At 36.7% G+C, this 12500-nt stretch overlaps 2 protein-coding genes across 3 annotated transcripts in view; one reads left to right on the forward strand and one right to left on the reverse strand.

Annotated features, from left to right (window-relative positions):
- Nucleotides 1–3638, reverse strand: part of zer1 (zyg-11 related, cell cycle regulator) — a 9971-nt gene extending 6333 nt beyond the window's left edge. Inside the window, exons 1-6 of one of the 2 annotated variants that reach the window (XM_060890766.1) lie at nt 3451–3638; nt 2571–2748; nt 1806–1956; nt 1008–1441; nt 459–632; nt 119–233 (exon numbers count right to left, since the gene is read on the reverse strand). In XM_060890766.1, coding sequence (XP_060746749.1) covers nt 119–233; nt 459–632; nt 1008–1441; nt 1806–1956; nt 2571–2737 — 1041 coding nt within the window. In that variant the 5' untranslated portion in view covers nt 2738–2748; nt 3451–3638. Of the gene's footprint in view, nt 1–118; nt 234–458; nt 633–1007; nt 1442–1805; nt 1957–2570; nt 2840–3450 lie in introns of both variants that reach the window. The other variant, XM_060890767.1, reaches the window with a different exon arrangement.
- Nucleotides 3639–8905: 5267 nt separating this feature from the next.
- The window catches only part of LOC132860520 (ral guanine nucleotide dissociation stimulator-like), a 36518-nt gene continuing 32923 nt past the window's right edge, over nt 8906–12500 (forward strand). The window contains exon 1 of the mRNA XM_060891794.1: nt 8906–10883. Coding sequence (XP_060747777.1) covers nt 10851–10883 — 33 coding nt within the window. The 5' untranslated portion in view covers nt 8906–10850. The remainder of the gene's footprint in view (nt 10884–12500) is intronic.

Here is a 12500-nt window from a genome sequence, read left to right on the forward strand (position 1 = left end):
TCAGTTTTCCAATTGTCACTTAGAAGTAGTTAAAATTTGACAATTTCATGAAAACACATCTAAATAGAAATAAAAGTGGAATCAGATAAGTTGTTTGATAAGAAGTTACTAGTTGTACCTTAAAGGCCGGGATGTGTTTGACGTTACACAGTGTAGTGTTATAAAGACCCAGAAACTGCAGAGGCCTCTTTAAGCCCTGGAACGGGTAGATACTGCTCTTACAGGGATCGGTGCTGAAAGTGAGAGAGACAGAGAGATAAGACAGAGAGACAGAGGAGGGGGACAGAGAGAAAGAGATAAGACAGAGAAACAGAGGAGGGGGACAGAGAGAGAGAGAGAGATAAGACAGAGAAACAGAGAGAGAAAAACACAGAGACATTTGTGTGTCCCATATGTACACAAGTCAATGGTTTCTGAATAAGTTTTATGTCATTTCCTGTCTGACACAGGATACGTACCTTGGTGGTCCCATGGCCTCCTCCATGTACGGCACGGTGCAGTTGTCCAGCATGACGTGTCCCGAGATGTCCAGGGAGACGAGGTTCCCTAAACTCTGTACAATGTTTGTCAGGATCTTCCTTGTCAGTTTGAACTTGGAGGAGCGCTGACCTTCACGTGAGATATCTAAGTGCCTGTGAAAGAACGTCCATTTAATTTACTGTCTCTTGTTTACTGTCTTTTTTGTATCTTATGTATTGTCTTGTAACCTTTTGTCTGCACTGTCTTGTCCTGCACTGTTTGCACCAGGTTGCACAGTTGCACTTTATGTGGCTAGGACTACTTACTAAGTCCTTATAGCCCTGTCTTTGTTTTATGTAGCACCTTTATCCTGGAGAAATGTTGTCTCATTTCACTGTGTACTGCAACAGATATATATGGTTGAAATGACAATAAAAGCTTCTTGACTGACTCCTGACTCTTAATAAAAAATACACTGTTTATCCGACCCAGTGAAAGGGGAGTGGCCTCTGTGTCCTCCATTCATTAAATGAACTATGATTGCTCACCTCAGTCGGCTCATTTGCAGGACGGTGGTGATGAGCTCCTCGTTCACGTCCACGTTGTAGAGCACGAGGGCGGCTAGCTGCTCCCTCCACTTTGTGAGGAAGGAGGGGCGGGGCAGGTGCGTTGAGGACAGGTCCAGCACTCTGAGAGTGTCTACTGGCTTCAGCAGTCTTTCAGGGTCCACATTTACTGGCAGATGGCCAACGTTCAACATGCACAGCTTTCTGAAGCCCTGGAAGGAGAAGTCAGTGCCGTCACATAACTCTTCATCGTCCTCATCATCATCCTCGTCGTCCTCAGTGGAGGACTTGGGGAAGAAGATGCTGGAGCAGCCGAAGAGACTGAGGGACACGAGCGTGTGGCGGAATTTGCGCAGAGTGCAAAGGCTTCGGTTGCTGAGATGATTACAGCACGTCAAGTGGAGCTCCATCAGATCCTGGAAAAAGAAGCTTACGAGTTACAGAACAGAGACATCTGAGAGTAAAACCAACACACAGTACAGTGTTAGAGCAATACAACCACTTATTATTACAATGATATAGAAATAACACCATGTATTAAAGCATGACAGTGAATAAACAATTTATTACAGTGTTATAGCAATAACATGAGCTATGAAGGTGTTATAGCTACTAACACTATTATTAAGATGTTACAGCAAAAAAAAATTATTATGCTAGTACAATTATAAGAGAACTTCTTAAGGTGTTATTACAATAAAATGACTTATTAAAAAAAAGTTGTTATTAAGGTTCTATAGAATCCTAATGATCTGTTATTACTAGGCTGTGTGTGAGCACCTGCTTGCTGATGGCCTTGAGGTCTCGGTCTCGTACGACATCCTCTCTGAGGTGCAGTCGGCTCAGTCGGGTGCTGTGCGGGTCGCAGAAGAGCTGAAAAAACCCATCCTGAGGCTCAAACTCGGTGTCTGTGTGCACCAGCTCCACGTACCTGAGGAACAGAATTACAGCAATAAACAGCAATGTTAAAGTGGTATGAAATGATAAATTAATAGGAACTTATTATTAAATAAAAATGATTAAAAATGATAAATTAAATAAAAAAGTTATTATTATAGTGGTCTATGAGACTATAATAACAGCCTTATTAAAGTGCTATAACATGTAATAAAGCAACTCGTTTTCAGGTGTAACATGATAAAAAAAATTGTATAGAGTAATAATACAACTCATTATTAAGGTGTTATAGACATTCTTAGTGTTATAACCAAAAAGTACTTAGACATAACAGCAACTCAATGATTGGTGTTTAGCTGTGAGAAAAATGTTTCTTTTTAAGGTGTTAGAAATAAAATGAGGCGCTAGAAAAACACAATTACTTAGTAAAGAGAAATAGGGACATAAATGACCTAATAAAGACTTATTACAATGTTATAGCAAATAAAAATGAAAAGTAAATTATTAAATTGTTATATCAGGAAAATATTGCACTAATATTAAAGATGCATGTGATGCGCTGGCTCTGTAACAACTTGTCTATTTGGCAATTATTATTATTAATAATAATAATAATAACAATAATAATAATAAACAGTGTACACTTACATGTGAACAAGCTTGTCACAGATCTCACTGGGTAAGAAGATGTCTGGACGCAGGCACAGTTGGTTCCTCTCGCCCATGTAGCACATGGTTCTTCTGAGGTTCTTCAGACAGAACACGGTGCACAGAGACATGAGGCTCTCTGGATCATCCCCTGCTTTGGTTGCCATGGTGATGCACCCTTTCAGAGTCAGAGGTCAAACACCAAGGCGATGGAGGAAAGCGAACAGTGTGCTCAGATCTCAGGCATCATAAATACATATAATCATTACCTATAATTAATAATGTTTTAATTAATTATTTAGCAAAAATAAATCTGATTTATAAGTGTAGTCTGTAGAGCAACAGCAAAAATACAAGTACAATTTCTTACATTTTCTCCAAAATTATAAAAAGTAACTTTGCCACTGCGGAAAGTGACAAACATTTGGACTGCATTTCGTTTGGAATTTAATTTCCCACAAAAATGTAGCATTCCTGCTAATATAAGTAAATATTGTGGTGACTGAAGGCCAGTTAGCTAACAAGGCTAATTAATAGCTTAATTACAAACCATAAAATTTCGCTAGACACCGAAAATAAATAATACAATTATAATGTTGTAATTATACAAATAACTGTAATTAGTACATTTAATAACACAGAATTGCGCTGTATGAACTCGAAAGCGAAGCGATTAGCTAATGGCTAGGAAGCTAAACGCCGCTATCCGTTTACCTGTATGGGTTTTTGTGCTAATGATAATTCATGCTAAACCTAAAGCTGCTAGCAAAACAGAGCACAGCATATTAGCATAGCCGTTAGCATATTAGCATAGCCGTTAGCATATTAGCATAGCCGTTAGCATATTAGCATAGCCGTTAGCATATTAGCTGAAACTTACTAAGGGCCAATCAGGTTCCTTCCTACGATCATGACACGGACAGGAAAGCAGGGATTTCACCAGAATTCGGCTTTAACTTTTATTTCGTCGGCGGAAATTTAGGTTCTGTTTGTTTACTTTACTGAAAAACTCTTTGATCTTTGGGGGATTGTTTTCCTCTCAACGTCTCTCGTCCTGATGACAACAAAACAAGGTTCAACTTCCGGGTTCTTACATAACTGTTTCCGGTTATAGATAAAAAACACCCTGAGATTCCAAAGTTCTTTTCAAAATTAATTTTTTTGTTTGCTTTTTATCATTTTTAAATGTATTACTTTTATTTTTATTTTGTTCCTTTTATTATTTGTTTACATTTTACATTTTTGGCTTTAATGCAGTCAGAAGGAAACTGTTACTGTTCTACACTGTTAGATGAATTAAAGATCATGTGGTGTGTTTATACTTTAGCAATTCTAACAATATTACACTTATTTTTTTTATTAAAGATGACACGTTGTGTTTTTACGCGATTTTCGTGTTATTTAACACCAGCAAGACAAATTAGTTCCTGTTGTCACTTTCTAAAGCAGCTACAAACGATCATTCCCTCACTAGCCTCTGTTTATTCTTTCTCTTTAAGATAATAAGACAGAAATAAATGCATACCTGCAAACTAGTCGATTCTCGGGGAAATTCGCCGTTTTTAATCAAAATATGTCATTTGTGTGAATCGTGTAGATCCGAAGAGTTTTTAGTTGGGGGGGGGGGGGGGGTGTGTCTTTCAGCTGCGTCCCAAAACCGCTTACTTCCATCCAATAATTAGGCGAAGTAGTGCTTAGGCGGCTTTAGGGGTTTTAGCCCTCAGTGAGAATTTAAAACAAGAAGAGTTTTATATTATATATTATATGACAACTCTGGTAATATAAATAGTGAAATTTCACTGCTTTTGTTTGCCGTCTTTGCGGCGATTAACCTGTGCTTCTCCGTTCAAATAACGCACTTTTGAAAGACTACAACGCACGCGCGTAAAAGCAAAGTAAAAAAATCGCTCTTGGATCAAACTGATAAATAATTTTCTTTCCCATCCACGACATGTCCTGCATTTTAACGTAATTTTTATTGTTTATTTATGAAAGTAAAAATTATACTTATAGTTTTACAGTAGGGCGGCGGAGATCACTGACAGGGGGCTGGAGCCACCCTAAAAAAGGTCTAGAACCGCCCCTGGTTCCAAGGCACTCAAATTGTACAGAGAAAAATTATTTACAAGAAATTTTGGTAAAAGTGCTTTTTTCACTTGAAGCAAATGTTGTCTTTTCCCTTTATGTTCTTGTCAGAGTGCTTCATTTTAAGTTGTCAATTTTCTCCCCCCGGGAGGTGTTGGGGGGGGGGGGTGTATATTTCGAATCTTGTCACCTTTTTCACCTCTTGTGAGTTTGCAGGTATGTTGTATATAGTTGTCTTTATTTCTTTTATATATTTTACTTTTGTATATACTGTTGTTTATTCTTTTTATATATTTTACTTTTGTATATACTGTTATGTCTTTATTCTTTTTATGTTTTGTTATACGGTGGTTTGCTTTGTTTCTGATGAATTCTATGTGAATGCAAATGCCATACGGCAAATTTAGCAAAGTGCTGCGTGAGGCTTTTTTTTAAATGTGCTGGACTTCCAATGTCCCAGTGAGGAGACCCATAAGAAAACGGGTGACTACATATTCTATATTATATGAATTTGTATATACTGTAATATATTAAGTTTTTATTCTGTTTATACATTTTTGTTTTTGTACATACTGTACAACAGAAATTTAACAGAAATAACAGAAATTTCCCCATTGTGGGACGAATAAAGGTATATCTTGTCTTATCATCTTACAGGAAATTGTTGTATGCTAAGTGCAGTACTTTGTTATTTTTACAGTAATGTAAGAGCAAACTTGTATTAAGTGGTTACAGTATTTTGTTTAATTTAACCAAATTACAGTATTTAGCTGTAAGATCTTGTAATTACACTGAAAGCCAATGTTGTATTAGTTTTACCTAGAAAATGCTGTAAATTGATGACTTTTCATAATCAAACTGTTACCAATATGTTGGTGTAATGCTATTACAATTAAAGCCATTTTAAATTGCTATACAAATTAATAAAACAAAAGGCAAAAGTGCTGTATGAAAAAAATATTTATTAAAATTTCCTAATTATTAGTTTTAAAATACAATTTGAATTTTGTAAGTTTAGGTTAATAGAAATATAAAACTCTTAAATCAGGCTGTCATTAAACATAAAATTTACATAGTTGTTTACATTTTGTTTATAAATTGCAAACAGCCTACAATTACTTGCGTTGACCGACACAACACAGTATTACAACACATTAGAAGAGGTGACTTTCTGTGCTATCTATAGTTATGATCCTTATGTGGTTCTGTCTGGTATTTCTAGTGTTCTCAAGGTCTTAGCAAAAAGTCAGAACGTACCTATAAAACGTGTATATCACATCAAACAAGTGACGCATTTCCTTCTGTATACAGCAACGTACATGCTTAACCACTCCAAGTCCATTCATTTACTGAGAAGTGTACAAACATGAGGGTTAACTGTGCTGTTCTTTTTCTCTGAGACCCTTCCACTTTTTTTTGCCTCCATCCTTTGTTGTGCTTGACTTGGTGCCAGTGGTTGGGTTGATTCCAACAAAACATGTGCACAATGATCAGTTAAAAAACACAAGCAAAAATTTAGAATCAGACAACATGACAGAGAGAATCTGACTCGGTTCAGCAAACTTTGTCCAGTTTAAACAAAACAAGCTAGAAGCAGTTTGAGAGCCAAAAGAGTCGACTTTTATTGTTGAGATGATTCAAATAATCTGACACTGGAGAAAAGACAGAATACTAATGACTGATTCATGAGTAGAATACATTAGAAGCTATTAGAATACATTACATGTGATCTGTCCCTGTCTGCGAACCAACCGATCTTTTGAATCGATTAAAAAAGAATCGATTCGTTTGTGAATCAGTCATCACGAGCTGCTCCGCTTCTCTGAGCTACTTCTCGGCTCAGAGTTATGCAGGATAAAACGGGTCAAAACTAAGCGTTCGTGCTGTGATTGATGGGTGTTGTGTGCAGTCAGGGCTTCACTTCATATTAAAGACATTTGAGTAGATTAGATGTCTACATTTAATCCTCTTTTATGTTCAATATATCCCAAACATATTTTCTCTATAGCCTGTGCTAATGTTTTACTGCCTTTTCCATTTCTTTTTCCTTATTATAGATGACGACATTTTGTTGTATATTAAATACAGTCTGAATAAGAAAATGTAAGTTGTATATATTTTTTCTTTTATTTTAAACCTGTCCTGTAGCCTACATAATACACTGTTTCTACATAGTATATAATATACATTTATTGTTAAATAGCATCGCATTTCTTAATAAGGCTAATTTAAAAATAATTTGAAGGTTTCAAACTGCTTCATAATTTAATACAATTGTAAATACAAAATGACAACAAATGAACTGCAACAAACCTTTGTATATAAAGTGCACACAAAAGGATTTGATCACTGGACCATCATTACCTTTAGGTTTAAACCCCTGTGACAAGGACAGGTATTTTAGCAGCATTTAAAAAGCACCACTCTTTTCTCTCTGTAGTAAGATCCATAGTGCTATAGTGAATAGTAAATGGTGAATACTGCTATATTTAATAGTGAATAGTGCTACAGTGAATAGTGCTATAGTGAATAGTAAATAGTGAATACTGCTATATTTAATAGTGAATAGTGCTATAGTGAATAGTGAATAATGCTATAGTGAATAGTGTTATAGTGAATAGTGCTATAGTGAATAGTGCTATAGTGAATAGTAAATGGTGAATACTGCTATATTTAATAGTGAATAGTGCTATAGTGAATAGTGCTATAGTGCTATAGTTAATAGTGAATAGTGCTATAGTGAATAGTGCTATAGTGAATAGTAAATAGTGATAGAGTGAATAGTGATATAGTGAATAATAAATAGTGCTATAGTGAATAGTGCTATAGTGAATAGTAAATAGTGCTATAGTGAGTAGTGCTATAGTGAATAGTGCTATAGTGAATAGTGCTATAGTGATATAGTGAATAGTAAATAGTGCTATAGTGAATAGTGCTATAGTGAATAGTGCTATAGTGAATAGTAAATAGTGCTATAGTGAATAGTGATATAGTGAATAGTAAATAGTGCTATAGTGAATAGTGCTATAGTGAATAGTGCTATAGTGAATAGTGCTATAGTGAATAGTGAATAGTGCTATAGTGAATAGTGATATAGTGAATAGTAAATAGTGCTATAGTGAATAGTGCTATAGTGAATAGTGCTATAGTGAATAGTAAATAGTGCTATAGTGAATAGTGCTATAGTGAATAGTGATATAGTGAATAGTGAATAGTGCTATAGTGAATAGTAAATGGTGAATACTGCTATATTTAATAGTGAATAGTGCTATAGTGAATAGTGCTATAGTGCTATAGTTAATAGTGAATAGTGCTATAGTAAATAGTGAATAGTGCTATAGTGAATAGTGATACAGTGAATAGTAAATAGTGCTATAGTGAATAGTGCTATAGTGAATAGTGATATAGTGATATAGTGAATAGTGATATAGTGAATAGTGATACAGTGAATAGTAAATAGTGCTATAGTGAATAGTGCTATAGTGCTATAGTGCTATAGTTAATAGTGAATAGTGCTATAGTGAATAGTGAATAGTGCTATAGTGAATAGTAAATAGTGCTATAGTGAATAGTGCTATAGTGAATAGTGATATAGTGAATAGTGATATAGTGAATAGTGATATAGTGAATAGTAAATAGTGCTATAGTGAATAGTGCTATAGTGAATAGTGAATAGTGCTATAGTGAATAGTGATACAGTGAATAGTAAATAGTGCTATAGTGAATAGTGATATAGTGAATAGTGATATAGTGAATAGTGATATAGTGAATAGTGATATAGTGAATAGTAAATAGTGCTATAGTGAATAGTACTATAGTGCTATAGTGCTATAGTTAATAGTGAATAGTGCTATAGTGAATAGTGATATAGTGAATAGTAAATAGTGCTATAGTGAATAGTGATATAGTGAATAGTGATATAGTGAATAGTAAATAGTGCTATAGTGAATAGTGCTATAGTGAATAGTGCTATAGTGAACAATTCCCAAGCCGAAGGCATCAGTTTTGTTATCAGATGTTTTTACAATCTTAACACAGTTTATTGTAAAATCCAATCAGTTTCTAGTTTGCATATTAAACCAGCGTTGTGATTTTGATCTGTTTTTCCGTCCATTTGAATTATAATTCATTACAAGTGTCTGTCATGCTGTTATCAGACAATCAATCCGATCTCAGTACGCAAATGTGAGCCAGTGTGTAAATTTTGAGCCGTTCTACCCTGCATACAGCGTGCGGTCCGATCCCGTCGTTCTGGGTGCGTTTTATTTAAATCACCGCGTTAAAGAAAAGCGGCGTCTTTCACCGGAACGCACGCGTTTTCTCTCTGCTTTATCGTCTCTGGGTGTTTTTTCTTGCCTACGTGAAGGATGTGAGAATGGAGCAGGAGATAAAGGAATGGGATCGGATTCGGACTGAGCTCCAGAGATAAGAAAAAGCACCGAAGGACGTCCATTTTGTCAGAGGAGCAAAAAAAGAAGATGGAATTACAGCACAATCTGGAGGAGGGAGAAAGGATGGAAACTCTAAGAAATGGGGTGAATTTTCGGGATGTCTTGCCGTAATTGTTGTTGATTCGGAGAAAAATGGAAAGATGAACCAGGCATGATGAAGCTGCTGCATCTTCTTCATCCACATCTTCATCCTCATCACTCTGTGCTGACGCTCGTGACCTGCGCGCTGACCTGCTTTTATCTCGGATTAAATCCGCACACACCCGGGTTTATACCGGGACTGTAATCTCGGCTGTAGGTTTGGGCATCGTTACAGACTTTATAAAGTGGATGTATCCAGTGTACATCATCTAGTGTACATAACCTAGTGTACATCACCTAGTGTACATCAACTAGTGTACATCACCTAGTGTACATCAACTAGTCTACATCATCTAGTGTACATCACCTAGTGTACATCATCTAGTGTACATCAACTAGTGTACATCATCTAGTGTACATCATCTAGTGTGGATCACCTAGTGTACATCACCTAGTGTACATCATCTAATGTGGATCATCTAGTGTACATCACCTAGTGTACATCATCTAGTGTACATCACCTAGTGTACATCATCTAGTGTACATCACCTAGTGTACATCATTAGTGCACATCATCTAGTGTAAGTCATCTAGTGTACACGGAACTGCATCTTGGAGCATCACCTCTACATTTTCAGAAGAAAAGCTAAAGTTAAAAAATGACAGGCTCGTGTCTGTTACTGTTCATTTAAGGAACATGATCAAGGGACATATTTGGATTTATCTGACAGTGAATGTCTGAATCTCAGCTAACAGGGAAATCAGGATACCATTTTATATTAAATAAATAAATAAATATCAAATAAATAAAAGTCTGACGTGGCTGTAAATAAAGGGATGAACTGAAGCTGTCTGCTTTAGGAGATGTGAGGGGTCTGAGGTCCATAATCGATGTCACACCGGAGCGCTGATCTCGCCTCAAACCAGACACAGTTAATTCTTTAAAGAGCACGAATCATCAAGGGAAAATCCAACGTTCTTATTTTTCTGTCAAGTTTGTTTTTTGTTAATCCATTTTTTCAAGCTTTGCCCATAATAGATCTCACACCTGAGCACAGATCTGCATCTCACCTGAAGCTGGACACATCTTTAAACAGAAGACACTGTTGTGGAAGTGTGTGTGTGCTTTAAAGGGAAAGTCAGACGTGGCTGGAAATAAATGGAGACGTTGAGACTTGTTTTAATGAGCAGCAGAACTTCACTGTAGACTTTCTGACATTGTTTATCTTTCATTTACACAAAAAGCACAGAAGTGATCAGCTGAGGGTTCAGGGGTCTTTCTCTATAGCAGCTCTCTGGGTTTCAAACTCACAACCCTCTCATGAATAGCACAGAAACTTGACCACTTATCACTTTTCCAGAATCCAGTTCAGCTGGAACTCGGTGCTTCCTCGATCGTCCAAATTTTATTGTCCTCAGGGTTTAAAGAAAAAAAAACAGTTGTGGATTTTTGCACTTTTTCCCCCTCGGACATTCACTGTGCTGGAAGTGTTTGTAGCGGACGACCTCTGATGACCCCTAGTTATACTCTGGAGTGTGTTCCAGAGAGTGTGTATGCGTTCCCTGGTGCTGCTGGAGAACAGAGTGGATTAAAACCTTACGAGATCGTGAGAACTCACGAGGAGGAAGACGAGGAGGAGGGGGAAGGAGATATGAGCTCTGAATGGTGGTGATGATGATGATGCTGGATACACAGGTACACACACTAACTTCAGCTCATTACATGGGATCCAACTGAGTGTGTGTGTGTGTGTGTGTGTGTGTGTGTGTGTGTGTAGCTGTGCAGTGTGAACAGAAGAGAATTACAGACCTGTAAGCCTGTGTTTCTTATTATGGCTTCCTGAATGAGTAGCTGCAGTTGACATGAAAGACAAGACTCTGGTTTGGGATAAAACACACTTTAAAGGTGCAGTGCGAAACATTATAATGTTCCAAATAATTAAATATCTGGTGATGTTTACAAAACATCTGCTAAAATGTAGAATTCAAAGCAAATGGACAAAAATCAGCAAAGGAAATATAAGTTCCATTCTGTCAGTCATGTTATAGACACAACAACTCCAGGGGACACGAGACTCCGCCCACTTCTGTACCGCTCAGATTCGGCAAACAGCACAGAGTGAAAAGTGTTTTATTACCAACTTTATCAACTTATCACTGTTATCAACTTTAACACTGCTGACAGGAAGGGTGTGTGATAACTCGTCATGAATTGGTTGATGCACCACACCTGTGAACTTTGTTCTCCAACACACACACACACACACACACACACACACACACACACACACACACACACACACACACACACACCAGCCGGTTTGAGTATGTGTGCAGGCATTTCAGATCACCATAGTGACAGAAGGAGAATTTCTAGACAGTGTCAGTGATTTAGGTAAAAAATGCAGACACACACACACACACACACACACACACACACACACACAGTCTGTCCAAGGGTCTCCTCTGTGGAGTTTTTATTAACACTCTGCTGTTGTTCTGGATGTTCCACTTATCACAAATATGCAGCTTCACACCAGACAAACTGCTAAAATCTCACACACACTGTTCTGTTTCAGAATGCTTTTTACACACACACACACACACACACACACACACACACACACACACACACACACTGGACTGGACAAAGTATTTATTTTGATTTTATCTTCTCATTATAATTTCAAACAAATTATTGCTGGTTCTGTTTCCTAAAATGTAAACAATTTACTAATAACTCGTTTACACGTCTGACTCTGAACTGGGCTTCATGAAGATTTCCAGAAAGTTATAATAATAATAATAATAATAATAATAATAATAATAATAATAAAGCTATTATATTGAACAATGCAGAGATCAACACATGAACAGACGTGAACAGTTTTATTCAGACAAAAACACTGATGATGAACCGTCCTGAGATACTGATTTGCCTCCAGCTGTTCATGACTGTGTGTGTGTGTGTGTGTGTGTGTGTGTGTGTGTGTGTGCCATCACATCGTGGTTACTATGGAGACAGAGCAGAGTGCCAAATCTCCAGATCTCAGAGGCAGCAAGACCAAAATGGTAGTTTTTCTTTCTTTCTTTCTTTCTTTCTTTCTTTCTTTCTTTCTTTCTTTCTTTCTTTCTATCTTTCTTTCAGTTCTTCAGATCTTTAGCTGAAGTGTGTCTACACATACAAATGCACATATAACCTACATTAAAAAAAAGACAGCTTAAGAATAAAGTTAAGATGATGCATATTGAGCTTTTGTGGAGAGTAAATGTAAAGAATTATTATTATAATGTGTGTGTATTAAATGTTGTG

This window comes from Tachysurus vachellii, chromosome 17 (genome assembly GCF_030014155.1).
Source record: "Tachysurus vachellii isolate PV-2020 chromosome 17, HZAU_Pvac_v1, whole genome shotgun sequence".
Lineage (NCBI taxonomy): Eukaryota > Metazoa > Chordata > Actinopteri > Siluriformes > Bagridae > Tachysurus > Tachysurus vachellii.